The sequence below is a fragment of the Argopecten irradians genome, chromosome 16, assembly GCF_041381155.1.
Source record: "Argopecten irradians isolate NY chromosome 16, Ai_NY, whole genome shotgun sequence".
Classification (NCBI taxonomy): Eukaryota; Metazoa; Mollusca; class Bivalvia; order Pectinida; family Pectinidae; genus Argopecten; species Argopecten irradians.
In genome coordinates, this window is record NC_091149.1 from 20,111,575 (window position 1) to 20,124,123 (window position 12,549).

Consider the following 12,549-nt stretch of genomic DNA (forward strand, 5'->3'; position numbering starts at 1 on the left):
TTTGTTACAGTCAAAGTGTTTACAGAAACCTTTGTTACAGTCAAAGTGTTTACAGAAACCTTTGTTACAGTCAAAGTGTTTACAGAAACCTTTTGTTACAGTCAAAGTGTTTACAGAAACCTTTGTTACAGTCAAAGTGTTTACAGAAACCTTTGTTACAGTCAAAGTGTTTACAGAAACCTTTGTTACAGTCAAAGTGTTTACAGAAACCTTTGTTACAGTCAAAGTGTTTACAGAAACCTTTGTTACAGTCAAAGTGTTTACAGAAACCTTTGTTACAGTCAAAGTGTTTACAGAAACCTTTGTTACAGTCAAAGTGTTTACAGAAACCTTTGTTACAGTCAAAGTGTTTACAGAAACCTTTGTTACAGTCAAAGTGTTTACAGAAACCTTTGTTACAGTCAAAGTGTTTACAGAAACCTTTGTTACAGTCAAAGTGTTTACAGAAACCTTTGTTACAGTCAAAGTGTTTACAGAAACCTTTGTTACAGTCAAAGTGTTTACAGAAACCTTTGTTACAGTCAAAGTGTTTACAGAAACCTTTGTTACAGTCAAAGTGTTTACAGAAACCTTTGTTACAGTCAAAGTGTTTACAGAAACCTTTGTTACAGTCAAAGTGTTTACAGAAACCTTTGTTATAGTCAAAGTGTTTACAGAAACCTTTGTTACAGTCAAAGTGTTTACAGAAACCTTTGTTACAGTCAAAGTGTTTACAGAAACCTTTGTTACAGTCAAAGTGTTTACAGAAACCTTTGTTACAGTCAAAGTGTTTACAGAAACCTTTGTTACAGTCAAAGTGTTTACAGAAACCTTTGTTACAGTCAAAGTGTTTACAGAAACCTTTGTTTACAGTCAAAGTGTTTACAGAAACCTTTGTTAGAGTCAAAGTGTTTACAGAAACCTTTGTTACTTACAGTCAAAGTGTTTACAGAAACCTTTGTTAGAGTCAAAGTGTTTACAGAAACCTTTGTTACAGTCAAAGTGTTTACAGAAACCTTTGTTACAGTCAAAGTGTTTACAGAAACCTTTGTTACAGTCAAAGTGTTTACAGAAACCTTTGTTACAGTCAAAGTGTTTACAGAAACCTTTGTTACAGTCAAAGTGTTTACAGAAACCTTTGTTACAGTCAAAGTGTTTACAGAAACCTTTGTTACAGTCAAAGTGTTTACAGAAACCTTTGTTACAGTCAAAGTGTTTACAGAAACCTTTGTTACAGTCAAAGTGTTTACAGAAACCTTTGTTACAGTCAAAGTGTTTACAGAAACCTTTGTTACAGTCAAAGTGTTTACAGAAACCTTTGTTACAGTCAAAGTGTTTACAGAAACCTTTGTTACAGTCAAAGTGTTTACAGAAACCTTTGTTACGTCAAAGTGTTTACAGAAACCTTTGTTACAGTCAAAGTGTTTACAGAAACCTTTGTTATAGTCAAAGTGTTTACAGAAACCTTTGTTATAGTCAAAGTGTTTACAGAAACCTTTGTTACAGTCAAAGTGTTTACAGAAACCTTTGTTACAGTCAAAGTGTTTACAGAAACCTTTGTTACAGTCAAAGTGTTTACAGAAACCTTTGTTACAGTCAAAGTGTTTACAGAAATCTTTGTTACTTACAGTCAAAGTGTTTACAGAAACCTTTGTTACAGTCAAAGTGTTTACAGAAACCTTTGTTACAGTCAAAGTGTTTACAGAAACCTTTGTTACTTACAGTCAAAGTGTTTACAGAAACCTTTGTTACAGTCAAAGTGTTTACAGAAACCTTTGTTACAGTCAAAGTGTTTACAGAAACCTTTGTTACAGTCAAAGTGTTTACAGAAACCTTTGTTACAGTCAAAGTGTTTACAGAAACCTTTGTTACAGTCAAAGTGTTTACAGAAATCTTTGTTACAGTCAAAGTGTTTACAGAAATCTTTGTAATAGTCAAGTGTTTACAGATATTTTACAGCAGTCCATTTATTGCACAAAAAATTCTTACAGTCCAGTCTTCAAACAAAGCCTTGAAACTGTCCAGTACTGTTAAGTCCAGTCTCCTTTCAGAAACCTGATAATATAATGTCTATTCACACAGCTAATTTTAGTCCAGTTACTATAGTCTATCTCTTTGTAATGGCCTGACAAAGTCTAACTTTTACCAAAACCAAATTATAAAGATAGGTACTTAGCCTGTTTGCTAAAACCAAATTCCAACCAAGGATGATTTGAAAGTTAATCTTTAAAACACTGCTAAGCACTTGTTAAGAAAGATCAAAATGTTATATTACATTAACACAGTCAGATACAGCACTTTGTCTGTTTAAAAACAAATTTACAGTTTTGAAAATATTTGCATCAAGGGGTCTAAATCAGTAACCAATCAGTGTGTACAAAGGGACACCACTCTAATTCCTTGAAACCTGTGTTGCACTAGCTTTGGGACTCACTGATATTTTTTGTTTACAGTAAATGCATTTTAAAATGATACTAAACACAAAAACACACAACCAGGCTAAACAGCAGATTTGGATCCAATAGTGGAGAAAAAAGGGTTAAAACAAACGATATGTGTCATAAGATAAAGAAAAACACTACCAAGGGGAGATAACTGAAGGGGAGACTACTGAAGGGGAGATAACTAAATGGGAGGTAACTAAAGGGGAGGAAAATGAAGGGGATTTAACTGAAAGGGAGAGAAATGAAGAGTAAATAAGTGAAGACAAAATTTAGATTGAGAAAAAATTAGACAATTACACATCACATACACAAGATCACTGAATTCTAATCACATTACAATAGCGACTTTTCAATCATCTTTCAAAATTGCAGAACTTATACGATTTAATCAGTCAATACATAAAAAGCGTCTAGATTAAAAACAATTATCATAAAATAACATATATAAAATATTCTAATATAATAATAATTATGGAAATCATTCTAAAACATTTGGAATAATGTGTAGTATGGATTCTTAAATTAAGTGTTTTTTGGCTACAAAAATACAATCTTTTTGAAGCAACATGCTATAAGGCAGAATATAAACTGGGCAGGTTGCCTCACTCTGTATCCTGGACCACAAGTCCACACCCATTTTGTAATCCATACAAATGCACTATGCATTAAATGATAAACAAATTTGCTGATTTCCAGGCATGAGTAACAATGGCTGCAGCTGGTGATTGTACTCCTCAGACGGTACTGCCCCAGTAGGCCTTATACATAATTGCGAAGAGTCAATGTCTCCTTTTCCTGCAGCCCAGGACCACAAATTGTGCAATGTGCACCTTTCTTTTATCACATTTACATAGTTTTCACAAATACAGCATCATCTCCATGGCAACAGATACAGTTCACACATGTTAAGATTCAAAAACCTCAGATAAGCATTCATTCATCTACAGTACATTTATATCCATAAAACATTTTCACATATACACACTCCAAAAGATAAAGAGGCCTCTAGAGTTATTTCCCTTTCAGGGAACTCTTATGTTGATTCCAGTAAGACCACCAAGGCACCCATGCCCTGAAGAACACTTTGGTAGGTCTGGCAGACCTTGGTGCCTGCTTTGGCTAAATGGCATATACGTTTTAGTAACCACTTTACGGAATGTTCACAACACTATGAACACCATCACAAGGGACGTTCACAACACTATGAACACCATCACAAGGGACGTTCACAACACTATGAACACCATCACCATGGAATGTTGTCCATGTCACACATAGCAGACATTACACCATCATTATGCGTAAGATATTTTCCCATTTGTTTTGTCTTTTTTGTTGCCATAGAAATGTATGTCTCCATTTTCATCGAAAGGTTCGTTATTATCGACGTCTCTAGGCAGTAACACTTGGGTGCTGTCGCTAGTGTACAGGCGGTTATACATCGGGTTAGCAAAGTTGGTCGACTGTGGGAAAGAAAAAAAGGACAGTATAATTATCAACTAGAATTCATATATAAAGAAAATCACATCCGTAGCGCAAAAAATTTATAACTACAGTAGAACCTGTCTATAACGACCGCTGAAGATTTATAACTACTATGACACCTGTCAGTAATGTACACTGAAAGTTTTTAACTACAGTTAGTAACACCTGTCTATAACGATTACTGAAGTTTTATAAATAAAGTAAAGAACCTGTCTATAATGAACACTGAAGGTTTTTAACCACAGTAAAACCTGTCTATAATGAACACTGAAGGTTTATAACTACAGTAAACCTGTCTATAATGAACACTGAAGGTTTATAACTACAGTAACACCTGTCTATAATGAACACTGAAGGTTTATAACTACAGTAACACCTGTCTATAATGAACACTGAAGGTTTATAACTACAGTAACACCTGTCTATAATGAACACTGAAGGTTTATAACTACAGTAACACCTGTCTATAATGAACACTGAAGGTTTATAACTACAGTAACACCTGTCTATAATGAACACTGAAGGTTTATAACTACAGTAACACCTGTCTATAATGAACACTGAAGGTTTATAACCACAGTAACACCTGTCTATAATGAACACTGAAGGTTTATAACTACAGTAAACCTGTCTATAATGAACACTGAAGGTTTTAACTAGAATTAAAACTGAAGTTAATAAAACTATAACCTAGTTTTTGAAGGTTTAAACTACAGTAAACCTGTTATAAGAACACTGAAGGTTTATAACTACAGTAAAACCTATTAAAAACTGCTGAAGTAAAACCTGTCTATACATCAGCTGAAGGTTTAAAGTAAAATATGTCTATAACGACCACTGAAGGTTTATAACTACAGTAACACCTGTCTATAACAACCGCTGAAAGTTTATAACTACAGTTAAAAACCTGTCTATAAAGACCACTGAATGTTTTATAACTACAATAAAACCTGCCTATAACGACTGTTGAAGTTTTATAACTACAGTAACACCTTACTATAACAACCGCTGAAGGTTTATAACTTCAGTTACACCTGTCTATAACGACTGCTGAAGTTTTATTACTACAATAAAACCTGTCTATAACGACCACTGAAGGTGTATTACTATGAAAACCTGTGTATAAGGACTGCTGAAGGTTTAAAACTACAGTAACACCTGTCTATAACGACAACTGAAGGTGTATTACTATGAAAAACTGTATAAAAACTGATGAAGGAGATATATAAAAGTGGTCACTATTGACATGTTGCCTTTATAGACAAGTTGAGTCTTCTGTGCCAGTCATTCAGTTAAAATCACAGAAATATATCATTACATGACACATATTATTTTATATTATGTATATATATTACCATGTATTATCAAAAACCTAATTATGTCAATAAATATCTGTATATTAATAATCAATCAATCATAATCAATTATTGTTAAAATGGTTGCAGCTTGGATGTGGCTTTCAAATACAATGAGAAATACCAATCACAACAAAATCAATAATCTCATGTAAAAAAAAATGGGTTCGGTTGTCTACCTAGTTATGCAGATCAACATTCATATAGAGGTACAAACACAACATCAGCTATCTACAAAAAAAACACTCCATTAAGCTGTTACAGTAGAAATTGTCCCTAAAAAAGAAATATCCATGACAAGCTGATTTTCCCAACTCCACAAGAATTCAAAAGGAATTAACAAAACACATGAAAAAGAATATGAAATTAAAATTAAAAATTTTCCCTAAACAGAGATACAACATAATTCATGACAACAGCTAAACAACATCAAATCTTACCTTCTCCCCTTCTTTTGGTTTCTACAGATACACCAGACACAATAAAAGTTAATTTAAAAAAAAAAAACCACTTTCCTCCAAAAAAAATAATTGTTCAAATACAACAAAATTGATTACTATACAATTCTTTCAATCCGTCATTCTGAACAAGCACATGCTTAATAGCCAAAATGTAAAGCAATGATCTTTTATATCAACAAAATTAATTGAGGAAATGATTAATGAAGCTCTCATTTGAACTACAACTGTGAATGTATGAAGCTTTAAAAGTCGCTGGCAATGTTACAGGATATCCCACCACCAGTTGTGTGGTAACGAGGACATTTTTCTTTTATGTAGGTCAAGGTCAAACTAGGTCAAAATGACCTAATTTTAACATGTGTCTCAACTCTAGGAGAAATTTGTCTTCTTAAGAAGAAGGTCAAAATGTGACCCAAAATTGAAGTTTTAGTGACAAATTACCCCAAAATAAACCCAAAACACTCTCTTATCCAAATGATAAGTGACTTAGAACTTGTAGTCACATCTATATCAAGCTCAGATAAAATAAGCAGTGACTAAATATGAAGTTCCAATGATAAAGTGTAGGTATGCAATAAAGCTGAGATGAAATAAGAGGTGACCAAATATGAAGTTCCATTTAATAAAGTAAAGGTAGTCAATAAAGCTGAAATAATGTATTGATGGGTAAATTGAAGGAGAGATAAATAATGTAATGATCGAGGGGTAAATTGAAGGAGAGATGAAATAATGTAATGATGAGGGGTAAATTGAAGGAGAGATAAATAATGTAATGATGATGAGGGGTAAATTGAAGGAGAGATGAAATAATGTAATGATAGGGTAAATTGAAGGAGAGATAAATATGTAATGATAGGGTAATTGAAGAAGATAAATAATATGAGGGTAAATTAGATGATGGGGGTAAATGAAGGAGAGATAAAATAATGTAATGATTGAGGGGTAAATTGAAGGAGAGATGAAATAATGTAATGATCGAGGGGTAAATTGAAGGAGAGATGAAATAATGTAATGATTGAGGGGTAAATTGAAGGAGAGATAAAATAATGTAATGATTGAGGGGTAAATTGAAGGAGAGATAAAATAATGTAATGATCGAGGGGGTAAATTGAAGGAGAGATAAAATAATGTAATGATCGAGGGGGTAAATTGAAGGAGAGATAAAATATTGTAATGATTGAGGGGTAAATTGAAGGAGAGATAAAATAATGTAATGATTGAGGGGTAAATTGAAGGAGAGATAAAATAATGTAATGATCGAGGGGTAAATTGAAGGAGAGATTATGGAAACAACACAACTAGATATGTCTGTTAGACATAAATGCTCCTAACTCCTCCCAAGGGGAAGGAGCAGTACGGAACTATTCTCGCAATCACCTTTTAATCCATTTCATAGTAGAGGAATACAACTGATGGGTTTTCTTCAAAAACTAACACCTCTTCAAATATAAAACTGACTGAACTTACACAGGCAACAAAAAAGGAAAATGAAAGCTGAAATTTTGCACAAATACAACCTCTTACAGCAACCCATGCCTTGACAGCTTAATCTGCGATAAGTAAGATATGGAGGTGTAAACTTACGTCGTCAGCATCCTCGTCATACACCTGCATGGGGGCCATATCTCGCTCGTCTGCCTCCTGTGTCTGAGCCAGATAGATAGGATTCGCCACCTCCAAGTTTGAGTTACTGATCATCCGACGGTGCTTAAACTGGTCTCTGTCAACAGTGATTAAGATGGCTATGTTACTTAGGGCGTACAAATGTGTGACAAAATCAATTGATAAGACAAATTATTTCAGCATTCTTTTTACAAATGGATTAACCTTAACCCCTAACCCTAATGGATTCAATAACAATTATTTTTGATGAATTTAACCTAAAACTTAATCCGAGGAACTGCAAAAACAATGACAAACATTATAAACAATATTCACAATGTATATTACAATTCCGACTTAACATTAATTACTCAAAGTTTGTGGGATAATAGTAAAACTAAATTAAGTGTTCTTTGATGTGTGGAGAATGTCTGGTCGGCTAAGACATGTACAATACAAAACAACAGAATTTATACAAATTTACGCTGTCAGAGTGATTCTATTATAGATCAGTCATTATTTTACCTCCTTCTGCGAGCAGCGAGAGCAATGAAGATGATGATGAGGACAAGAAGAATGGCGAGGATGGGGATAAGGATCGGTAAAAGGATGCTGGCTTCTTGTTGTTTCTGAGCGAGTTTCTCGCAATGGTCTCCATGGTAATCTGCACTACATCTGTAACCATGGTAACAAACAAGACAATTAGTAATTTAAGTGCATGGTCACTGTGGCAAGCAAGATCACACTGCTAAAAGTTCTTTACTGGAAACATGGTAACTTAAAAAGTAGTTACATTATTTCAGGTATCCATGGTATACAAAGGTTACCATAGTAACTAAAAAGTTAGTTACCTTATTTCAGGTAACCATGGTATACAATGATTACCATAGTAACTAAAAAAATAGTTACTTTATTTCAGGTAACCATGGTATCCAATACTATTTGCAAAACTTAAGTTATGTGCATCTATACTTACACACAGATGTTACAGGCGGCCACCTGGTTGTCGTCTAGGTAACAGTCCTGACAATGGCCGCCATGGAAACAGTCAGTGTCACAGATACTCTCCTCACACAAGGGTCCCCTCCATTTCTTGTCACATCTGTCAATCACCAGTCACATGACAAATGTAGACAGTGAAGTTAAAATATCTTTCTTAGGAACGGTACAGATTTAATCATTTACGTTACTGTGAAATTCAATTTCTGCTATACACAACAAAAAAATCTCAAAAACACCAGCCTCCTGTTGAGATTGTTTCTTTTAAACAATCATTATATTGTATGTACTGAAGTCATTTTCCATGTGCAGATACTAATAAAACTATTTCGGCACCTGATAAATCAATATCAATAACTGGAAATGTATATATGTTAGAGTTATAAAACTCAATGCTACTGTTTACATATTAACTGGTCATGCAACCAAAGAGACGAGATAGAATCCAACATCAAGGATAATAGTTCTTTTTTTAGCAATACTGTTTTTGCTTGTTGAACAATCCCAGATAAAAGAGGATTCTCTTTTATTCAAGCCGTTCCAGCTTATCAGATTGAATCTGTGTATCACCAGTCTACCGGCTTTTATTTCAGCGAATCTTCCGCCAATACAGGTTGATCTACTTACACACAGACATTCTGGCCACTGGTCAGAGTTTCACAGTTGCCCTGTCCTTGTACACACCGACAGGTCTCACACGTATCTCCTCCGTACACCTGGCTACAGTTACAGACCGGCTTATCCTGGTCTGTAATATACAACAAAGAATGAAAACCTCAGCTTAGCAGTACCAGTTTATTTTATCAGTAGAACTTATCATATCAAGAGGCCCACGGTCACCTGATATTTGATACAAATTAGTTATGTCATTTACTAGCCAACTGATGTCGTTTGTTAATGAAACAGGAACATAGATCTAATAGGTCTACATACAAAGTTTCATTTATGTTGGAGCATATTTACTCACGTTATTGAGTTCACATAGTTCAATTATTATTATTGCAAAGGGCAATAACTCCATAATTAACTTACAGTCGATTCAAGCCAATTTTCGAACTTGTCCAAAATCTTTCCAATAGAAGTCTACATAACAAGTTCCATTATGCTCCGTGCATATTTACTCAAGTTATCGTGTTCACAATGTTCAATAATTATTATTGCAAAGGACATTAACTCCATAAGTAACAGTCAAGTTTTCAAAATTGTTTGAGATCTTTCCAATGTCTAAATAAAGTTTCAATAAGCCCAGTTCATATTTATTAAAGTTATCATGTTTACAAGGTCCAATAATAATTCCTAGTGCAAAGGGCAATAACTCTGTAAGTTACCGTCAAATTAAGCTGAATTTCAAACTCGTCCGAGATCTTTCCATTGTTAGTCTACGTACAAAGTTAGTGTTTTAAATGAATGATTCTGCATTTGTAGTTAAAGACCAAACTTAATGCTTTCAAAAAGCTGCTTAAAAGACAGGAAGTAACGTGGGATCTTACCCATTGTACAGGTGCCACCATGCTGACAGTAGCCACCACATTCCGAGGCAGGTTGATCACACTGTGGTCCCTGCCAGTCAGATGTACAGGTACATACCGGTAGGCTCTTCCCAGAATTCTTCTCATCTACTGCGTTGGTGTTTGGATCACATGTCCCTTGTTGGAAAGAATGAAGAGTTTTGTAAATCTGTGGTGTTTTATTAATAACAAGTTTAGGTTAATTCGGGGGTGGGGGGATGGGAAACATTGGTGAGGTAAATTCTGATTCATATTATCCTATTATTATCCAAAGTTGAACAGTTTGTAACCAAGACGAGGCATAGTGTGGTCCTGACAGTCCAAAGGAGTATCAATTACTATAAACGTACCTATTTTAAGGTGTTTAATTTTAGTGCAAATGCAGAAAACTGAAAACTATGATGTATTACAGGAGTATAAATTACAGCCATATGATAGGTCAATACCGGAAATACCTTTTACAAAATTTACCCACGCACAAAATTCAGCGTTGTACATGAATTATTGCTTCAAACACAATGCAAAAACTACTAAAATAAAACTATTGCTACAATAAGTACATTTACATTAAATATGAAAAGATGCATACCTTGACCTGACAACAATAAAACTCAAACATAAGTGCTTTGAAAATGCTAAATGTCATGAAGTCATAATGGTATGCTGTCCTCACAATCCAAAAGTCAAGCTTGTGCTGTTTGGTGAAACTCTGCAAAGAATTAATACCTCCAGAGTGCAGAAGAATTTCACCCTGTGTCCTTTCAAATAATAATTATGTCCATCAGAGGGAGTTATGTCCCTTTATATGACTTACGTCGCTTTAAATGATCACTTACCTCCATTCTTGCAGTAGTTCGGACATGAGCTTGCTTCTGTTTCACATTTGTTACCACTGAACCCTTCGGGACATATACAAGATATCTGGCCAGCCTGTATTTGGCATGTGCCTCCATTTTCACAGCTGTCCTCAGTACACTGTTCACATCGCAGGCCTTTAAAACCATGCAGACACCTGTAACAGAAGTTCTTCTGTCAACGAATATTCTTCAGCATTGTAACTTCACTTTTGCTGAATGACACACGATTGAAGCAATTTCCGTAGGTGGACAATAACATAGGATTTGAACCTTTTTATGGCACCAGAATTCTGTTGTTCTGTTTTATAATTTACATATGCATTCATTGAATTGTAATAATTTCGACTTTGATAATTGATGATTGAACACGCAACAAATGACAAAAGCTGAAAAATGTCATGAAGTTGGAAACACAGACAATTTACTCTTCTGGTATAATCAAAGGCAAAAAATATTTTCAAAAAAAAAAAAAAAAAAAAAGAGGAAAAATGTTTATCACCACTACTTGTATTCTGGGAAACCTTGAATCAAATATTTTTTCTTCTGTTATGATACAAAGCAAACTACAGATATAACAATGACTTTTGCAAAATGTGATGATGTTGTTAAAAAATAATTGAAAATATGAGAGTGAACAAACAATGTGGCACATGCTTATGATTTAATTAGACCAAAAAATAAGCTGGATTCTGAATTGTCTAAACATGCAAGCAAAAATGATGTCTCTAAACTTCTCCTTGAAATAACATAAGAAATATTTCATTAAATCTTAAAATGTTTTGATCTAAATCATCCAAGACCTGAAATTATGAAATATACACTAGCTATAACATGAATGGTTACTCTTATTATAGATTTTGACCATGCAAGGATTTGACCTTATATGCATGAATGGTTACACTTATTTTAGATTTTGACCAAGCAATGATTTGACCATTATATGAATGGTTACACTTATTTTAGATTTTGACCAAGCAAGGATTTGCACCACCTCCAGCACCTAAATCTAAACAGCTAGTAATTTTTTGTATAATCTTTTATTTCAAAGCTCATTATTAAAAATTGTGAGAATTCATTAAGAAATCATATTTATCATTACATTAAAATTCTATAATTGTTATTTCAATATTTGATTCTAAACAGAAGACTGTTCCAAAATACATACGAGCATTTTGGATTCCCATTTTGCATTGAACAGAGGCCATTGTTTTCACAATAGTCAGTACACACATGCACGCCACAGCGGGGCCCGGAGTATCCTGCAGTACAGCTGGAACAAGAAGACGCGTGATTATACAGTAAACACCTCATATACTGCCTACACTTTGCCATGGAAGTTACAGAAAGCAAAGCAAGTAGCAACAAACATCAATGACATGGAGTTACCATGGATAATGTTAGAACATTCAAAATGAAATCATGCAGCCAGTTTTGTAACATGAAAATGAAGTGCATATGAACATTCAAAAGGAAGAGATATAATGAATGTTTTTCATGATGGACGTGCAGATTACATTTAAAACAATACTAATAATGATTGAATAATGATGCTTATAAAAAAGACAATGACTGCACCAAATTATACTGCTAAAGAAATGCTGTACAAGTTAAAATAAGATTTGGTTTACAGTTTGTAATACAAAAGTAAAATTATTCATGCAAACAGAAAGGTATCGTGTATGTCAGTCACTTTGTGATTTTGTGGAAGATATCTTTGTATAATGTATATGCCCTTGAAAAATTGAGGTGACCTACTTGCAGGAGAGTGTGGGAGATTAACATTTGTAACACTTTGGAGGTGACTTACTTGTAGGACTGTGTGGGAGATTAACATTTGTAACACTTTGGAGGTGACTTCT

General features: G+C 34.0%; 1 protein-coding gene across 1 annotated transcript in view; it reads right to left on the reverse strand.

The window, feature by feature from the left end:
* Nucleotides 1–1,385: 1,385 nt before the first annotated feature.
* The window catches only part of LOC138310073 (prolow-density lipoprotein receptor-related protein 1-like), a 47,560-nt gene continuing 36,396 nt past the window's right edge, over nt 1,386–12,549 (reverse strand). Inside the window, exons 29-36 of the mRNA XM_069251216.1 lie at nt 11,856–11,960; nt 10,670–10,845; nt 9,816–9,971; nt 8,953–9,073; nt 8,303–8,428; nt 7,852–8,001; nt 7,309–7,444; nt 1,386–3,886 (exon numbers count right to left, since the gene is read on the reverse strand). Of these exons, the coding sequence (XP_069107317.1) occupies nt 3,719–3,886; nt 7,309–7,444; nt 7,852–8,001; nt 8,303–8,428; nt 8,953–9,073; nt 9,816–9,971; nt 10,670–10,845; nt 11,856–11,960 (1,138 nt within the window). The 3' untranslated portion in view covers nt 1,386–3,718. The remainder of the gene's footprint in view (nt 3,887–7,308; nt 7,445–7,851; nt 8,002–8,302; nt 8,429–8,952; nt 9,074–9,815; nt 9,972–10,669; nt 10,846–11,855; nt 11,961–12,549) is intronic.